This window comes from Sceloporus occidentalis, unplaced genomic scaffold, assembly GCF_023333645.1.
Source record: "Sceloporus occidentalis isolate IW3139 unplaced genomic scaffold, rSceOcc1.0.p SCAF_3, whole genome shotgun sequence".
Lineage (NCBI taxonomy): Eukaryota > Metazoa > Chordata > Lepidosauria > Squamata > Phrynosomatidae > Sceloporus > Sceloporus occidentalis.
In genome coordinates this window covers 158,511,157-158,531,575 of record NW_028316983.1, presented here as the reverse complement: position 1 = coordinate 158,531,575, position 20,419 = coordinate 158,511,157, and the positions used below count along the sequence as shown (strand labels likewise).

The 20,419-nt window shown below is 38.6% G+C and overlaps 1 protein-coding gene across 1 annotated transcript; it reads right to left on the bottom strand.

Annotated features, from left to right (window-relative positions):
• Nucleotides 1–685: 685 nt before the first annotated feature.
• LOC149316985 (serpin B11-like) lies at nt 686–8,708 on the bottom strand. Its single transcript, XM_089516621.1, has 7 exons — nt 8,541–8,708; nt 7,424–7,474; nt 6,429–6,572; nt 4,484–4,601; nt 4,183–4,325; nt 3,526–3,681; nt 686–1,096 (listed from the first exon to the last, which is right to left on the bottom strand). Exons 1-7 carry the CDS (start codon nt 8,706–8,708, stop codon nt 686–688), a joined length of 1,191 nt encoding a protein of 396 aa, XP_089372747.1.
• Nucleotides 8,709–20,419: the final 11,711 nt, after the last annotated feature.

Genomic DNA, 20,419 nt, shown 5'->3' with positions numbered 1-20,419 from the left:
GTCTCCCAAGTTGAATTCTAATTTGGAAGGGAACCAGGTTCTATTGCACATAATTCGCCGATGAATCCACTGGCTGAATACAGCCTTGATGCAACCTGGGTCCTTGAAAAGCAACTTGCTGAGCACTCTTTGGACTCGGGCTGGATCTGGGGTGTATTCATCCTTCAGATTCTGTGGTGAATTATGTGTGATAGAACCCAGCTGCCTTCTGAATTAGAATTCAACTCTGGAGAGGTAAGCCACAATTTTTAGCGGTGCAATAAGCTCCGGTATTTTACATTTTGTTAGCCCTGCTAAGCTTGTATGACTTGGAAATAATTCCCAGCAAATTTTGCAGTCACTGCACCTGCAACCATCATGAGAATCAGCCCTTGTAGCATGGCAGAACCAGCAGCTTAGCTGAATACAGGTGCCAGGTGGGGTTAATGTAACAGAGCTAAGTGTACTTGCAGTATTATACACACTATTTCTCTTTTAAATGGGAAAAAGAGGAACACAGACATGAAAGTAATGAATAGGTTAAAAGTACATATGCCTATGTATGTACAGGAGAGATTAAGTTTAAGATTTTGTGATTTTTTAAAGAGAGTAAAGTCTGCCTATGCTAGAAATTGACGTATGTTTATATCTTTCAGCACAGTTAACAAATTAAGAAGTTTGCTGTGATTTCAGCATCGGTTATCAGTTATGGTGAGGAATATCTACCACTGAACAGGATGCTCCCAGTTTCATTATGTTTTATGAAGAAAATGAAGGGGTGGTTAGCTCTAAATTCTGGAAGCAATTCCACACTCACTGGAACCACTTCTACACCAGTAGAGGCAGCTGCCTCTGTACCTTCTTCATTGATGTCAATATAAGCTTTATGAATGACTTTGGACACAATCAGATTACGTTCATGGTTTCTTGACATGCCTGATAAGTCAGCTTTGCCCTCCACAAACACATCAGTCATCCCCATGGTTTGTAAGACTGATTTGAGTAAATATTTTTCTTCCAGTTTGAACTTTGGTATAAAAACATTCATTTTTTGCTTTTTCATGTTTGCTGAACTGGTCCATTCTTTCAGCTTTATAGATGTGAGTTCTCTTTCAAGCTGTCAAGAAAACAACAACAACAACAACTCAGCACAAAAGAAAGTGAAAAATATAGTTGGGAAAGATGTATAGTCCCTGTTAAAATAAACAACCTTTCTCTAAAATATTTCAAAATCTTTCCAATAAAACTTTAGCTTGAGGGGAAAAAACCAATAAAACCAAGTATCATTTATTTGGAAAAATAGTCTGTGGACAATTCTGAATGAAAGAGATAAACAAAATATCAAATATATTTAGCTCATTTCAACACTAAATTTTTGTTGTCCTATTTTTTTAAAAAATGGAAATCATTTTACCCAATATGTTTTTCATCATTTTGGTGCACTGAGCTTTGTACTCACATTCTCCTCTCTCCTTCCACTTGTTGCAAAGAGAGATTCAAATACTTTTAACACCAATTTCACTTAACCACAGTTTGTCATGTTATCTGGACTAATAAGCTGTGCTTACCATTAACTATTGTTAATTTCAAGCAAGCCAACTTTAAGACGTGGATGAGGAACCCATGGTCTGTTGGGCTGTTGGATGAGGCCTCAAATAACTAAACTGCTATTGAGGAACACTTCTCAAGGCTATTGCCTGTTACAGACTGCCAAAATAAAGCTGCTTCGGGTCTCTTTGGAGGTATGCTATTTAAATGATGCATGGGTCCTACGAATCCGGAAGCTGTACCCAAGCTGCACTCCAGTGCTTAGGAATGGAGTGTGGCTTTGGCGTGACCTCCGGACTCTTAGGACCCATGCATCATTTAAATAGCATACCTCCAAAGAGACCCGAAGCAGCTTTATTTTGGCAGTCTGTAACAGGCCTATAGTTCAGCTCCATTCCTCTTTTAGGAAAGAGGAGGGAAGAACAAAGTCAAGTCTCAGTTGACATCTCAAATAGCAGTTCCACAAAGCATTGCTTGAATCCACTCCATTCTTCTCTTCTTTTCCTCAGTAAAACTGTCCATCAAGGTGCTAGCTCAATCCTCTGCATCGTGCAAAGGGCATATGTGTGTGTCTGACTGGGGACATGTGAGCTGTATTTCTCTCAGTGAATATGTTTGTCAGTATGAGGGGGCCAGTGTTGTATAGTAGTTTGAGTGCTGGACTAGGACACAGGGAGACAAGGATTCAAATCCCAGCTCAGCCATGTAAACCCAGTGGGTGATCTTCGGCAAGTCACTCTCTTTCAGCCTCAGAAAATTGCAATAGCAACCCCCTCCAAACAAACTTGGCAAGGAAAGCCTATGATAGGTTCGCCTTAGGGTCGTCATAAGTAAGAAACGACTTGAAGGCACAGAACAAATTATAACAGAAATAATGCATATGAATTACATAATCCATATGGATCTGAGGAAGTAGACTTTAGTCTATGAAAGCTCAAGCTGCCAACTTCTTTCTTTCAGTTAGTCTCAAAAGTGCTACAAGATCTCTCTACAATAGGTATAATGTGTTTGTGGGGGAGAAGCAGCATGCCAGCCATAGAGGGGCTCCATTCATTTTGGGTTATTGCCCCACCTACTGACAGCATGTGGTCCAAGAGAGAGTTGTCTGGAGCCAATTGTCTAAAGTTGGCTTGTTTAAATAAACCACAGTTAAGATTACCCACAATTCTAGGTCTAGTGGCACAGCATCCACCATTTAATCAAAGTGGGATAGAAATTGTCTGTATTATTTTTGTGGTCATGAAGGAGAGAGATAAGGAGGTATATAACCCCAAGGATCATCATCATTCATTCCTGTGGCACTACACTGTTGTGTAAATTGACATACAAATTCAGACAAAGGAAATTGGGCCATTTCAAAATGCAATAAACATTTTAAATAAATTATTTTTTTGGTTTGTGTATTTATTTCTTTATTGGGGCACTACAGATAAGGAATGGTTTGTTAAATCTATCAATCTATTCATGATATGTGAAATCAAAGACACTTCAGCATCAACAGATGCTGGCATTTGGGGGCTATCAGATGACTGTGCCCAGAAATGAAAGTTGACATTGGTGAGATATTTAACACTAAAAACAGCAATTTAAATATCACATGCTATTTTAAATGTAGGGAAGGAAGGGTCGCAGAATGAGTGACTTACCTCCAAAACACACTGTGGAAGTAGTCCAGTTTGAGACCATTTTAACTGTCCTTGCTCAATGCTAGGGAGTCCTGGGAACTGTAGTTGGTCTTCACACCAAAGTTCCCTGACAAATAAGGCTGAATGACTCACAAAAGTACAGTTCCCAGAATTCCCTAGCATTGAGTCAGGGCAGTTAAAGTGGTCCCAAACTGGATTATTTCTGCAGTGTGTTTTGGACTTTAGTCACCTTACTCTTCTCATGTTTTAGAATATCAGAAATATTCTAAATGTTCACTACAAACTTCATCTAAATCTAAATTAGTTCATTTAAATTCCTTTGCTAGCAATCTTAGAAATCAATCCAAAATACCTGGTCTTGAGCTTCTTTGTTAGTTGGCAGAAGAATAAACATACTTAGTTCATCCTGATGATAAGGAAGCTCAAGGATTTCCATAGGTGGATTATTTATTTTAGCCAGATTAAATTTATCCTTCAGGAACATCATTTGTACTTGTTTGCTCTTGTTCTGAGAAATAAAGCGAAAATTGAACATTACATGGTGGCGGAATAGGGGACAGCATATGCTACATGAATGTTGACTATAGATAGATAGCTGACATAATTTCCAGTGTCAACAAAACTTTAAATCAGCAAGTCATCTGTTGTCAGGATAATGAGAATGCCCAAAATTGATCTTTGCAGATTTTGGAAACATTTGGAGGTCTAAACCCCACTGGAGCAAACCCACTAAATGAATACGAACTTGATGAGTGAACTTTTACACAAGTCACGCTGATTCAACAGGACTCTTCCACTTGGGACTAACAATTATTATTATAACTCCTAGAATTTCCATAGCCAACATAACCAGTGTTGGCCAAGGAGTTCTGAGAGCTGTAGGTCAAACAAATATCATGTTCCCTAGCTCTAAATATTTGTGCCACCATGTACAAATGGTCAGTTATTATGGTGGAACAGATTGTAATAGATACATTTCCATCTCTGCAAGCTTTTAGACACATCGTACCTTGCTAGTCCAAAAAGATTCTTCATGTGTGTTCTTTTTATTAAATTCCACCTTCCACTTTCCTTTGAAATATATGGCATTCACTAAGATCAAGACAGCTCTTGGGTCAATACTTCCACTAGCAAAGAGGTCCTTGATTTTGCCTTATTGAAAATGAATGTTAAGGGGGAAAATTATCTTCAGATAATTGAAAACTTGTGTCAATCAGTCATTTTTTAAAACCAGTTTTGAAAAACAGTGGAGAGGAACATAAAAAATGATTGGATGCAAACTAAGTAAGGAGTAATAGATGCTCTCTTACCATTTGTTTGGCTTTCAACCCAAGAATTAATCTTCTTTCTAACTTCTTCTGTTGAATTCTTAAAATCAACTCTTTCCAGCTCAGCATGATACAGCTCCTTTGTACAATCTAGGTATTGCTATGCAGAATTAAAGATAATAAGGTAACTATTATTTTCATTCCCAAATGGGAATTTCTACTTTGGTGTTCCCTCATTTTGACTTCCCACTGTTTTGACAGTTTAATTAAAACTAAACTGGGAAATCTTTGTCCCTCTAGATGTTTGGGATTTCAGCTTCTATCAGCACCATCCAGCATGGTCATTGGTAATGAATTAAGGGAGTTAATCTGAAAAACATCTGGCAGGCCAGCATCTCCCCAGTATTATTCTTTAGTGCAGACTGTTGCAAAGAATTGGAAGGTTTCGTAAAAGAGAAATGTGGATGTATTTCTTTTCCTTTTTTTAACTGATCTTTCAAAAGGGTCTCCCTGTTGTAATGCATATTTGTTGGACAAGTAAGACAAAGACCTATGCCTGGTGAAAAGCCCCCTTTTTTTACTCTTCTTGGATGCTATAGCAACAGTCATGATGACTACCTATACTTCAAAGGTGACCACCAGACTATGGGTTAAATAGTGATCACATTCATTGAGAATATAAGAGAAAGGTAGATTTTCACATTTATCTTCCTGCAAGCTTATATGTATACTTACCCATACAGTTCTTTACCCATGAAATCAGGTCTGTCAGAAACCTGATGGTGAACATAAATGGGTGCTCCATAGAAGTCCTGATGGTTCAGCATATATGGTTGGTGAATGGCAATTAGCCATTCACCATAAATTATGCAGTTTTGACTTAATTTAATCAGGTGAGGCAATTATGATAGTGATATGTCTTCTTCATTGTGGTATTTTGTGCATGTAATGGAGAGTATATGGGAGGGAGGTAAGAGTAATACTGCCAAGCAGGCTATACATTTGATAAATGCCCGAATTTAGGTACTAATTTCGTAATTTGCACAATAGTAACTTTTACAAGCTCTGTTCTAAACACATTTCTGCAAAGTGCAATTTGTGCCTTTCCTGATTTAAGATGGCTTTCATTTTCTTCATAATATCAAAGCTTTCAAAGCTTAGGTCCAATGAGATCAATGTTAGAGCAAGATCCTGTTATAGAGCAAATTCAAATTGATAGTATTTAATGATGGCAATATCAGGCTTACACACAGAAATTCATATTTATAAAAAGAAATACAGCTAACAGGAAGAACCAGCAGTCAATTGAATGTTGGACTAAGGCCCTGGGAGATGAGGGTTCAAGTCCTCACTTGACCATGGAAACCTACTGAGCAGGTTACACTCTCTCAGAGTGCCTCAGAAGGCAAGGGCAACCCCTTCTTACCAGATTCTGCCAAGAAAACCCCATGATAAGGTTGGATCGCCATAAATAAAAATGACTTGAAGGCACACCACAACAACAAAAAGCTAACTGGAGTGAAGTGATTAGTCCATGTAGGTTCCAATCCAACTAAATACCTTTTTCCTGAGTTGAATCTATTTTTTGTCATGACTAGAATTGAAGGTACTGCATGTGCCTCCAAGTCACTTATTAACTTATAGCAATGAAGTTGAAATTCATAGGGTTTCCTTAAGCAAGGAATACTCAGAGATTGCTTTGCCAGTTCCTTCATCTGAAATATAGACTACAGCACCTGGTATTCACTGGCAAGCTCACATCCAAGTACCTACTGAAATCAGTGGAACAATTAGTCATGATAACATAAGACCTATTGATTTTAATGGGTTCGCAAAGTTCCATTTAAATAACCAGAATCAGTTTTCTGTGACAAAGTTCTCAGGACCATTGACTATTAACACTTTTACCAAATTCATGTGGTGTGTGTTGTTCACCATTCAAAATTGGATTGATATGTGAAGAAGCCTGGAAAGCATGATTTCTTACCTGTAGGAAGTTGTAAGTGTTTGATCCATACAGCCTGTTGGCCATACTCAAAGCATAATCTTTGCTATGTTGGTTGATGGCAGATAACAATGTCTTAAACTGTTCATGCGGTCCTCCAGGTTTGTCACACTTCGGCCCAGAAACCTTCAAATAGCAAAAGCTGTTAAACAGGACAACTGCTTTCTTGTGAAAATAGTTTGGCATATACTCCAAATCAGGGTTTGCATAAGAGTTTGGAAACATTATTATTATTATTATTATTATTATTATTATTATTATTATTATTACATTTTGGACTACAGCTTTCATAATATCCCAGCTGACACCCATAGCCATCATTCTTTGTGCAGGAGGTCTGGGAGATGCCATCCAAAAAGTATCATTTCTAAGGTCTGCTTTGCATTACTCTATTAACTACACATGGTTTAAAAACACACACTTATGCACACCAAAAATAACCAACAACATATTTATGACAATGCCTCACTAAAATGCTCTTGGAGAGATAGTAAAATAGTTTTAATCTTAACAGAAAATATTACACACAAAAAAGAAAAGGTGTGTATTATACTCAGGATGGCAAATGGCTTAAAGGTAAGAAGTAAACAAGTTAGTATTATTTTGGGCTTTTTTGTAGCACATTTCAAATGCTCAGATCCCATTACACAGATCATTTCATTAATCCGCACAATAGCCTTATAAGGTAGGTTAATATTTAACCCTATGTTGCAGATGGAGTACATTGGTGTTGAGAGAAGGTGACTTCAGGGCTCAGGCACTTAATAACTAATTGGCTTCTCTGATGCAGGATATTTTGCAGCTCAGATTTCTTAGTTACTACACCAGGTTGTGTTCAAAGACAGCAGATTACTGCTATTGGATTTGTTTCTAGTTCGGGATTCTCTACTACCTGTATTTTGATTCTAGATCTGCATTTTTTTTCTTCCTTAATTGAATAGCTGAAAGAGATAGGCTGCATCTGATAGTTCACTTACAGGAGAGTCCTTAGAGCATTTAGATCCAGTGATCTCAGTGAAGTGAAGGACCTGTAACAGAAAATATAGAATGAGAAATCCCTCATTGTGCTCTATGCAATCATGGCATACATATTTTCATGAGCTCTACTGGGGGGGGAAAAACACATGCATTTATTCCCTACAGAGTGCTCATGTGTAGCTGAGACAAAAGAGATGACTCAATACTTGGTGAAACTGTGTCCAAATAGATCTTACATATTCCAGACGTATTTGACCATAGACCCTGCCATCCCCAGCCAGCATGCCCTTCAGAGGTCGCCCACTCCTGTGAATAGACAGTATGCACTGGAAGACAACTCCCCTGTGGCTATAATGGAAAACTACTGATAGACAAGTTCTTTTTGGGGAAACCTACTTACATTTTGCTGCATGAAATGAAGAACAAGATGGGACTCTACCCCTTCATTCTATGTTACAGAAGTCCACCTGGCTACTGGCTGAATCTCATTTCAGCACTAACAATAGGAAGAGCTTCCTCCAATACACCTAAAAGGAGCAGGTGATTTTAGGGGTGCAGGACAGGCCCTCTGACACACATAGCTCTGTTCTTTCAACAGCTTGCTACCACTCCCTGTGCCTTGAGGTGTGCCTCACTTATTGCCTCATGGAAGTGCCAAAGAGCTTCACAACTTGTCAGAACAAAGCTGGAAAACCATTGTAATGAGTTGTATTGTTGGTTTTGGGACTTATGAGTTGTGCTCCCCTTGAACCCCAACTACATATGTGTTTTCTTCTTCTTGTGCATATAGTATCCCAGAGTTTGACTGTCATTCATTCTGAGTACGCAATGTCAAAATCTCTCATTCTTCATTTGAATGAGTTTCTTTGAATCCCACCTGCATTTTCTTCCCATCCTTGTTTTATATGGGCTGTGAAACTTTGTATTTTCTTCCCATAATTTATTTCCAGACATTTCAAACACACTTTTCTTAGTTGTGTGCTTCAGGTCTCAGTGGGGAACATTGCCTAGTGATTTCCACATAGCTGGGAATATGTGTAGACCTTGCAACAATACTGTCTCATGACTTCTATGATTCTTTGATTCTCTTGAACAGAATTGTGACTGGACAACTACCTTTTCCATCTGCTCAGCAGTATTATGTCTAGCACCAAGAAGGACCATGCTCAGAGCTGCAGCGATACTCAATGTAGAATAGAAGATGTTTCCGTCAGGATTGTCTTTCATCAGTGTTTTTAAAAGATCCATACCAAATTCAGTGTTTGCATCAATGAGGGTTTCCATGGTGTAGCTAATTATACCTGTGACAATAACAACAACAAACAATATATCTTTTAGGAGAAGTGAACTAGCTTCAATATGAGGTATATGAGTCTGGCTTATTCGATTTAAAGTTAAAAACTAACCACATTTTGTTTTTTAGATGACACACAGAACTAATTTACTGAAAAGAAAAGTGGATATTTCCAATTTTCTTGAGGTGTGAAAATGTGGGAAGTGATCTGGACATACGCTGCTTAACTCTGGGTTAGCTTTATTTCCAAACTAGGCAATCACTTATAATAGCCTTGATTCAACAGGAGTTATATTAAACAATATTAAGTAATTTGATAAATAAATCTTTTTTTTACCTCAAGGGGGAAAATGTGTATATAACTGCACCTCTTTTTTGGGTAATTGCTGTGGCACTGTTATTGGGGGGTTTTTTTGTCAGTAAGAGACAGTGAGTTTGTACTGAGACTTAGCAAATGCCTTCCATGTAGCTATGTATATGCATATCATAGTCTAGAATTTGCTAATGGTCAATGTGGCATAAGAGCTGACAACAGAGAAGATTTTGTCTTTTGATTATTATGAGCTGACAAAGCACATTTGCAAACCACATTGAAAAATAATTTTTCTGATAAAGAATTCTATACCACTTGAATCTTAACATGCATAGATGCTCCCAGTGTCATAATATTTTTTATTAAAAAATAACATAAACTTCCAAGTAATTTAAAAAGCACATGCACAATGATAATGCGCTGCATACCAGACAAGCGATCAATACAAAAATCATGCCTATATCAATACATTATATCTTGCAACACGATAATGGCCAAAGGTAAAATACGGAATTGTGGAGACATCAGTGTATCTCCCTTTTGATTAACATCTGTAATAAAGGAAAACCAAACTAATCAAATTATTATCATAAAATTTCATCATAATATTGATCCAATATCAAGCAATGATATGAATTCGACAGGGTTACACTAGCACAGGCCAACCTGACATGGCAAATTTGAGACTGCCCTGGAAAATTGCTGAATGAGGCTAATTGTCCTCTAGGCACAGCTGAATTTTCTGTGAGGAGGACTGTAACCAATTTTGAATCAAGTCCTTATAGGTCAGTCCATTCACTCACACAATGTTCTTCCTTAAATGTAGATTATATTTTCTCTTGTTTTAAGCAGACTGGGCATACAACCAAGAGTTATAACCAACATGTGAGAAAGCTACTCTTTTGGTAATCACAATACTCTCTAAGCTGGCTGGAGGATTCTTGGTGCTATAAGTACAGTTTCTTGTAATATTGAAAATAGGGACAGAACAAGATGGTCTTACCCTGCTGTTGAAAGACTCCTGTCCCTAAGAATGGATAAATTTGGGTTTTCAGTATCCTTTATATATAATCACTACCTAAACAGGGGTGGTACCTATGCTTTGACAAGTTGGCACCATGAAGTTTGTTTTGACTTATGGTTTCCATGTTCTTCATCTGTCACAACATACCTCAGATTCATGTGTAACCACAAACCAGGATATTGGTTGTAAGAGAAAGAGGTATTTTTTCTGAAAGAGGAATTACTTATCCACTGAAATGAAAACACTTCAGCTAAAACCATTTCAGCTTATGAAAACCTCTGCTGAACACATCTTTTGAAATTTTTGTGAGGGACAATGTCTCCAATTTCATGTGTGGCCATAGCACAAGACACTGGTGTGTAATATATATGTAGCATTGGTTTGCACAATAACATGTAAACAGCTACAGATAATTCACTTGGTTGATTAAAAATTTATTCGAACAAGATGAAGAAAGATGATGAAAGAGACACTAGTAACTGTGCATAAGATGTCAAGAATATGAAAATAAGAAGAAAACTTAGCAACAGACGCAACTTACTTTTTTGTCTTCTTAACCTCTATGAATTCATCAAAGACCTGCTTTGTTTGTTGTTTTATATGATGTTATTTTAATCAATAAAAATTTAATAAAAAAATTATTCGAACATACCAACTCCATGAGTCTATGATTCTACCTTATATACTCTACTATAAGGGGATTATCACACAGAGGATTACCATGTTGAAATCATTAACTAAACGCTTCAGAAGTGCAGAGGTGTGGTAGCCAGACTCACTTCTTGAAGCATCACTGAGGTGTCCTGTTCCTCTCCCTTTGATGAAGCATTTGCGGAGCAGCCATTTCTTTAATAACGGGAACTTCCATTATTAAAGAAATTGCTGCTTTTTGAATGCTTCATCGACAGGAGAGAAGAGGGGATGCACTTCAGTGATGCTGCAGAAGCATGACCGGCTACCACACGTCTGCGCTTCTGAAGTGTTTAGCTAACAATTTCAGCATGGTAAGCCTCCATGTGATAATCCCCTAAATCAACCTCATATATAAATCGAGGGCAAGTTTTGGGGCCAAAATTATGGATTTTGATATGACTCATGGATAAATTGAGGGTAAAACTTAGGCGCATTCAACAATGGATCTAAATGATGAAGCAAAGGAGAATGATGCCGAAGAACCTACAAAATTCTGGCAGTGCTCTCCCTAAAGGCTTGATGGATGAGAAAGTAGAGAGGGGGTCATTGCTTCCAGGACACATCACACTTTTGTCTATCACCAGAGGATAGTTCCCTTTTATATGAGTTGAAGTACATTATTTACATGGATAAGTTGACCCGGTTTTTGGGATCAGTTTTTTGCCAAAAATTTCTAGACTTATACATGAGTATATACAGTAAATGAAAATAAATAAAGATTATGTGCAAAAACAAAACAAAACAAAGTGGCAGCATACCCAGGCAAAAATCTCATTTTTATTTGGTATTTGGTAAATAGTGTTTGCTATTTGGTTTCATCCATCTGAGCTATAGGCATCCACATGTGGCTATTGAGAGCAGAAGCCTTAACTGTCAAGCATATTCTTTCCAGGAAATAAAAAGTCGGGCACTTGCTAATCTTTAGCAACCAAGCGCACTCAGCAAACGTGCTGGGTTGGGTAAGTGTAGCAATGCTGCCCTGTTTCATTAGAGGTAAAGAATATAGACTTGTTCATGCCTGTCTGATCAACACATGCTATCTGAATGAGGAATCACAGTTTCTTTCCCAGTATGGAGTTGTACTGGCCAGGACATTCTGAGGTCAGCCTGGAGTATCCTGACACTACAGCTTCTCCAATTTCAGTGCCCCGGTTATCTGGCCCTTCCTTCCCTTGCTACAGTGACTGTCTGCTGAGCTGCCCAGTGCTTTTGCTGAGGTTGTGAGCCTCATCCTGACCTCATTACAAATGACCTATAGTAGCAGCAGATGCACTGGGCAGCTCAGCAGCATGGCTGTGTCACAATGTGGGAACAAAGAGCTCTGGATCTTCCCAGAAGATCCAGAGCAACAGGTAAGTTTTTAAAAAATTATTGTAAGGATGTTATGCTCTGGTTCTGGTGAGGAACATGCCACACATCATCTGGACTGCTCACATCAGAACCGGGGTTTAGGATCTGTATTATCTGAACAGGACAATGCCAGAACAGGGAGGAAATTGGCCTTTTTGCCTGTGCTGACTAGGACTCTTTTCATGTTGAGTTAGTTGACTCTATTTTGAAAATGAAGCACCAGAAAGCATGTATGTGTCTATCCATACATGCACAAACTAAAAGCATCATGGGGTATTTTTTTTTTAAGGAAGAAAAAGTCAAATAAATTCTTCCTGTGCATTACAATGCTGATGAAAACTGATGAAAAAAGTGTGGGAACTCTGCATGTTGTTAAACTGCAAATCCCAGCAACCATAGCCAGTATAGCCAATGATGAGACATTCCCACCTTTCACTTAATCAATTTCTTAATCCCAAATAGAGTATAAATCTGTGCCAACTTGGTAAATCAACACTTATGTAAGTTTCTATGATTCAGTGAGCCTTCACTAGTTGAGACTAACAATTGTATTTAGACCCATATCTAAAGACAAATAAATGAATTGTAGAGCAGATCAAGCCTGAACTCTCACTAGAAGCCAAAGTGATTAAACTGAGGCTATTGTACTTTGGACAAATCATGAGCCATCACAATTTATTGGAAAATAAAATTATCCTCAGTAAAGCAGATGGTGGTAGAAAAATAACCGCCTTGAATCTCACTGCGGGATATAAATCTTGGAAATAAATTAATAAATAAAAGATAAAAAGAGAAAGACATTATAGAGAGACTGATTCAATAAAGCAAGTCATGGCACACATTTTGCAAGTGCTGAGGCGGGCCCCTGCTGACCAAGGTTCATAGAGGCCTCTCATACAGAAGGTCACCATAAGTCAAAGCTGCCATGATGGCAAATAACAATAACTATTACTGAACTAAAAAGAACTCTTAACACTGTTTTGAAGGTTGCATTTAGCATTGCACCTATTCCTGAGATAATCGTGTAACTCAAGCCATATGCCTCAGTCCATCATTTTATTCTGATTTCCTTGACTGATACAGAAACATGACTGTAGTCACTTGGCTTTATGTTGTTTGAAATATTATCAGTCTATATTTTTGGAAATGTTGGCAGTGCAACTTTTGAAACGTGATCTGAGCTGTGGTTCTATTTTCACTTGTGTTACCTCAATCCACAAGCTATTGTTTGCAAAGTGAGAGTAGATATAGTCCTGTAGACGACTCATTCATTTTAGCTGGTGCTTGTTCATGTTATACACATTCTTTGTTAAATATTCTGATAATGTCAGTCTTGATTATGAATACTGCCTCTCTATTTTATTTCTAAAATTGTACATTTTCTAATATCCTGCCCAACAGCATTAGAGGTTTGTTCACAGACACATACATGTGTGTGCGCGCGCACACACACACACACACACACACACACACACAGTTTCCTCATGTAACACAAGAAAGAAAAGTTTATATGAAACTTACCTTTTATTCTATGGGAGAGATTCTAACTCTACTGGAAGGATGTATCCGGTATGGTGTATTTCTTCTGAGCATTGATATTTAAAGATGTAAACTTGCATAAAGTTTAGCTTGTTATAAACACAGTTCTGGAAGTTCCTGGAAGTTGGACACATAATCCTAAAAATGCAAATGAATCTGTGCAACAATTAGTCAGGCTACTGTGACCAAATCCAGGAACCCCAAAGCGATGAGGCAAGCAATGTGGTGTAACTGATGTTGTAAGCAAACAGAAATGAGTTATAACTTGTAATTTCAGAAGAGGTATCATCCCTTCATAAGTAGAGCCTCACATAGAGTTCCTAATACAACAAGTGTCTTTCTAGAATACATCTAGAAATACCAAGGGAAATGTAGCAGTGACAGAACCAAGGTGGGAAAAAGTACAGTGACTATGATGCTGAAGGGGAAAATTCAAGGCAGAGAGAGGCTGATGGAAATTCTCATCCCTCATATGATTTCCCAGAGAGAATTAGTAGCATATTTCACATTAACTTTCTCATCCTAAACATATTTTCCTTGAAGTAAATCTTTTCAGTTTTGATAGCCTTAGTTCTCACATAAATTTAGGATTACAGCTTTTATGCTATATCTCCAGTTTATGATTTGATTATAATCAAGGAAATTAGCTTTTTAGACTTTTCCAACGAGGAGAGATACTGGCAATGGTGGTGGGGGGATTCTGGGATGAGGTCCAAAAAAAAGCAGCTCACTTCTATCTCAAGCTCTAGGAAGAAAATTACCCCAAACAGTTCACAACTGTCAGCAAATGTATTGACTTGTGCAGCCTGCTCACTTTATTTGTTGTTGTGGTGTGCCTTCAAGTCCTTTCCAACTTATGGTGATCCTAAGGTGAATCTTTCATCGGGTTTTCTTGGCAAGTTTCTTCAAAGGGGATTTGCCATTGCCATTCGATGAGGATGAGAGAGTGTGACTTGGCCAAGCTCACCCTGTGGGTTTCCATGGCCAAGCCGGGATTCTTATCTCCAGTCTCTGGTCTCCAGAGTCATAGTCCAATGCTCAAACCACCTCATCCTCATCCTGTAAATTTTCTTCCTCTTGGCAAAATAAAAGAACAAAAAAGCTGAAATTTAGCCAACATCGCAACATCAATACAAGCACCAAAAGCAACAGTAAGCAAAAGCTTACTTCCAGCCTACTTGCTGACCCCTTCATGAAGGCCATGCTACATGAGCAGGATTTGAGGTTTCCGTCCTGCCAAATGCTTGCAATATTTCCCAAGTGACTCTAGAATCATCAATCCTGCCAGTGCCTCTTTCTGTGGCATTCATTAAACAAAGTTCTTGAATTCTTTCCTTCAAATTCATCTATAAATGAGTAAATGTCATTAAGTTCTTCTTTTTCTTTGAAAAATTAATCTACTTTACCACTGTCCTTACATCTCTGAAGGGAAAATTGATTTACAAAGGAGGAGCGATTATAGAGGATAACTTTGAAACCAGCTGATATTATTAACCTTTATTATTATTATTATTATTATTATTAACCTTTATTTATAAAGCGCTGTAAATTTACACAGCGCTGTACATACAATCTTTTTAATTGGACGGTTCCCTGCCCTCAGGCTTACAATCTAAAAATCTCTTTATTGTTTGTTTCAGAAATTAACTTTGTCCATGGACCTCTATTGAACTAAATGGCATTTTGGACTGAACCACTGTAATCTGATTTTGATTTCTCTAGCTGTTTAATAGGACAAGCTTTGTGACTACATTTATATTAACAGTATAATTTCCTCTAACTGTAAAGGTTCTGAAAGAAATTGTGTTGCTGTTATATGCTAAGATGGGAAAGGTCAGTATAAGAAAAGAAAATCTCCATGTCCTGTTGGTGAATGTCATTATTAAAAGTATAAAGATCTGTGTAAAACTTCAAAAATTAAAGATCTATATCTGCAAGCAATGTATATAGATAATTGCAAAGCCTCTATCAAAACAGGAAAACAAATGTTCTGTGGTAGAATCTGGTGGCAGTTCTTACTTACTTCAGATACTATATCAGAACAGACAAGCAATGAACAACAAGGAGAAGGCCTTCTGTATGAAGCTGAAGTCAGGAAAATCATAATTACTTACAAGGAAGCAAACCCTTAAATAAGTCATATGAACCATTTAACCTTACAACTGCCCTGTCCCAATCTCAATAACTCAGACTTGATCAGATCAAAAGCAAATTTCAAAGAATCTGTATCTGGAAAAGTCTGAAATATTTACAGGAACAGGTGACAACAATAAGGAAAAAGGCTCTCAGTGGAATGGTTTTCTGAATCACTGTGGATGGTATTGTACAATATGTTTGCTCTATCTAGCAATATAATGGGTTGAAATACTAACAACAGGAAGCAACTTCAGCACTGGAATCAAGAGCCAGGCAATTAGATTGGTAGGTAGCAGACAGCTGAAGCAGTACTACTAGATGAAGGGCTTAGGAGACATTGCTCTAACAACAAACAACAACACTCACTGGTCTCATCCATATTCTCATTTATCCATGCAACCAATTGCTTCTTAAAAGCAATCCAAACTCTATCTTTGTCTGGCGCCAGTAATGGACTGGGTGAGGGTGAACAAATTGAATTAATCCAGAAAAGATAGACTAGGGTGCAGGAGTCCAATCTATACTGGATGGGGTAACACTGACCCTGAAAGCCAAATTGAATCTCTGCTTAAGAATCCTTCTGGACTCAGCCCTTAGCCAGAATGCCCAGTTTCAGTGTTTCTTCATCTGTACTCAGACAGATCTGTATATAATTTATGGAAAGACAATACATAGAAGCTACTAGTAAAATGATTAAAATCAATCTGGAAGAAGGCTTGCATCCTATTTATGTCAGAAGTTAAATTTTGTTGGTGTTGTTGATCTGCTTGTCATGTCTCACAAAAGATATATAAATTATTAACTTCTGCTGTCACTGCCAGTTGGCCCATTGTATCAGGCTGTAGACCAGTGTTAGAGCCAATGCCAATTTGTGGAATACTTTTAAAATATCTTTTATATTCCAATTCTATTTTATATGTGGGATTTTCATATTTCATTAATAAAGCAGTATCTTCAACGATGGAGCGGGCAGAAATATTGTAGTCACCATGGGTGTGACTTCTAGGGTTGCCAGGTGAAATAAGGAATAGGGAAAATGTGCCTTTAATAGTTGTGTAAAAGAATGGATTTGAATAGGTACTACTGGTTGTACAAGGAATACCTGCTGAAAATTCCACTTCTACACAACCATTAAAAATATAGGAGCAGTGACTCTTATTTCATCTGGTAACCATAGTGACATCGTTTTATAATAGAAAATACTTCGACTATTTTACACCTTACTTTGGCAGTGGCATCATGGGGGGGGGGGGGTTATGGGGATTGCAGATTGCACCAGGTGACATCCAAGAGGAGGACTGATACCCATTTGGGCCCTTCTCCCCTTCCATTGCTGGGCTGCTTCCCTGGAGTGGAAGCCTGGCAGCAGAGCAGCAGGAGAGGCAAATGTATACCCTTCCCAGGTGACATCTTCCACATTGGTTGACACTCTATCTAGTGAGGCACTGTACTTTGGACAGGAGAGAAATGAAACACTGATCTTCTCACTTTCTCACTTCTCTTGCTTAACTAACTAGAACCAGAACTATTTCCAAGTTTAAGAATAGCTTTCACTGGCGAAAAAAGGAGTTGCTATGGGGGTACTCTGTGGCGCCTAATTTTTACGTGAAGAGATTGAAAAGTGAAAGGTTTTATTTTGTATCCTTTATGTTATGTTTCAAATCTATTTTAAACTGTTTTGACCATGTGCTTTTTAAAACCAGAATTGTGATTAAACTTGTATTTTAAATTTTGTAAGCCACTTTGGATCCCATCTTTATGTACAATAAAATAAATAAATAAGTACATCCTCTTGTCCTTAAATGAACAACTTATTGGATGGCACCAGGCCACTTCATGATGTCTTTATTATTTAGAAAGGGAGTGAAAATGACCTTTTGAATATTATCAGTGTCTAAATTCTAAAGATGGTCACATGCAACTTTATACAGAATACAATTCAGGAAAAAAAATTAAGTAAAGAAGAGATCAACTCTGGTTTTGATTTGAAATGGATAGATACTGGATATATCACTTATATAATATATGACAATATTTGTTCAGTGTGGAAATATAATATGTCATATATTTAGCTACTTGGTGATTACCTTGAATCTCTCACAACAAAGCAATCACCATTCAGACTGCAACATAATGACTTGCATCATAAACAGATAGTTCTATGTATAGCATTTTCCACACCTAGCATAGTCATATTCCTTCAGCCAAATTCATATCCCATGAGTGCATGATTTCACGTATCTCTCCTGTTGCCTCAGTATCTTATTGCTTGCCAAGTAATGAAAACGTCTGAGGTAACTATAGGGCAAGCGTCAGGAAAGTGCAAGCCACAGGTGCAGACCCTAAATCCTGCTTTTCTGTGAGCTCTCAGGGGTCCCCAAGAACTATCCCCCAAAATTCTATTTTTAGAGCCAATTTTCAGTCAATTTTCACTCCCAAATGGCCCCAACATGTTCTCAGTCTGTCCACAAATATTTGCTGACTTCTCAGTTTAGATTACCAATCCTCCAGAGCTACCCATTTGGGCTGAAAACAATGCGAGAAAAGTAACATGACATCACAGCATTAGTGATGTGACATTACATATCATATCACTATGTGGGGTCTGTGGTGGTCATGAGAGCAAAAATTCTCCAAGGTAGGTGAGCCAGAGTTGGAGTTTGGTCTTAAAGCTAAACTCTCAGTTCGTGGATCACTTTCTGAAACATTTTGCACACGTGATTCCATCTTATGTACAGGACTCCAGATTTCATTACTAAAATAATGGTGGGAATTCACATTTGCGGTTACAAATGTGTAATCTAAAGTATTCTGATGATACCTATGTATTAAATAGTACAGGGAATACATGTTGTTGTTGTTGTTGTTGTTTGCCTTCAAGTTGCTTCCAACTTATTGAAACCCTAAGAACTATCATGGTGTTTTCTTGCAAGATTTGTTTAGAGCAAGATTTGCCCTTCCCTGAGTTTGAGAGCATGTGACTTGTCCAAGAGGCTGAACAGGGAATCAAACTCTGATTTCCAGAATTATAGTCCAACACTCAAACCACTACACTACCCTGGCTATTGCAGGTAATACAAAGGGATTGTAAGGGCTGTGCAGACCATCCCTAAGGGGCAGCCTGCAGCCACATCCATTTCCCCCAGACTGGGGCAGCGACAACCACACACCACTACCCCGATCTGACCTTCCCAGGGCCTGAAAAGCAGCCATAAAAAGTGGCTCCTTTTTGCACCCTGGAAAGGGTGTGATAGCTGCCGCTCCTTCAGCGTTGTGTTCTATGGACACAGTGCCAGAGGAGCGCCATGATGCTAAGCGCTGTGCGGTGCGGCACGCCGCCCTGGGAACAGAGGTGTGCATGCGTCATATGGACGCTATGCCCCAACTCTGCCCCCAACCTAGCCTTTAAGGCCAGTCTGCACAGGGCCTAAAAGTCCCCTGATCCTGATTTACTGGGCAGCAACCACTACAAGTGATGGACATCTGTTCTGGCATTTCTACTCCACCCCCTACAAACAATTTCCAGTGTGAGAAGGCATTGTGAGTGGGACTGCTTCTGACTGTTGCACTGGTGGTAACTGGCAAAAAGAAGGTGGAAATGCCAGTCAGCAGGAGCACAGACTCTTCTTACTCACAGCAGCTGCTGCCCACAAACCCAAATGGGAAGGCTCAAGCCAGGAAATAATTGTAAGTTAAGCATACTTAACTTAGGTCCAAAACACACTGCAGAAACAATCCAGTTTGAGACTATTTAAATTATTTCTTTATTTGTTTGTTTGTTTTTCTTATATCCCACCTTTCTACCAATACAAGAACTGCCCTGACTGAGTGCTAGGGAATCCTGGGAACTGTAGTTTATTGTGGCACCAGAGCTCTTTGACATAAAAGGTTAAATGTTTCCCAAAACTACAGTTCCCAGAATGCCCCAGCACTGAGCCAGGGCAGTTAATAATTCAATTGCAAACTGGATTATCTCTGCAGTGTGTTTTGGACCTAAGTAGCTGATCTAGAATTGCATCTTTAAATAATATCAGGCAAAGATGTAGAGAAGTTTTTGGTAACCATGGATGTAAGATCTCTTTATACTAGTATTTTTCAGCAAGATACTTTGCCCACTATGCATTATATTTTTGGCAGAAGAACCTCACTCTCTCACTTCCCTTACATACTAAATCAACTATAAGAACTAATTTTACTGCCAAATTAGAGGCGCTGCCATAAAGTGCCCTATGGCCCTAGGGATGGTGAGCATAGGCTTGGTACACACTGCTGGGAAGCAGCAGTCCGGGGTTGATTTTAGGGCTCAGGAGGGTGGAGTGTCTGCACGCTCCAGAGCCCTACCACACACCACTGGTGCCATCATGGCATGGCTCTGTCCACATGGGGGCTGCCATGATGATGCAGGCATGGAGCAGTGTCCAAACATTGCCGCACCATGGGTGCATCACCGGTGCGTGCGAGTGCACCAATGGGACAACAATGGCACCCGGCGAACGGACTAAAAAGAACCTACTTTCAGAGGGTTCTTTTTAGTTCTGATGGAGGCCATGATATTTGATTGGTGTGGCCTCCTTGCACCAGAAAAATGGGTGGCTACAGGCCGCCCTTTTGGGGTGATCTGTTGAACCCCATATACATTAAAAGCC

Bases quoted from the DNA above. Each gene is read 5' to 3' on its own strand.
- LOC149316985 (XM_089516621.1), bottom strand. From the start codon at position 8,708: ATGGAAACCCTCATTGATGCAAACACTGAATTTGGTATGGATCTTTTA. The intron at 4,602-6,428 runs GTAAGAAATCAT...AATTCTGCATAG, and splicing joins ACACTTACAACTTCCTACAG to CAATACCTAGATTGTACAAA. The intron at 4,326-4,483 runs GTAAGAGAGCAT...ATTTTCAATAAG, and splicing joins GGTTGAAAGCCAAACAAATG to GCAAAATCAAGGACCTCTTT.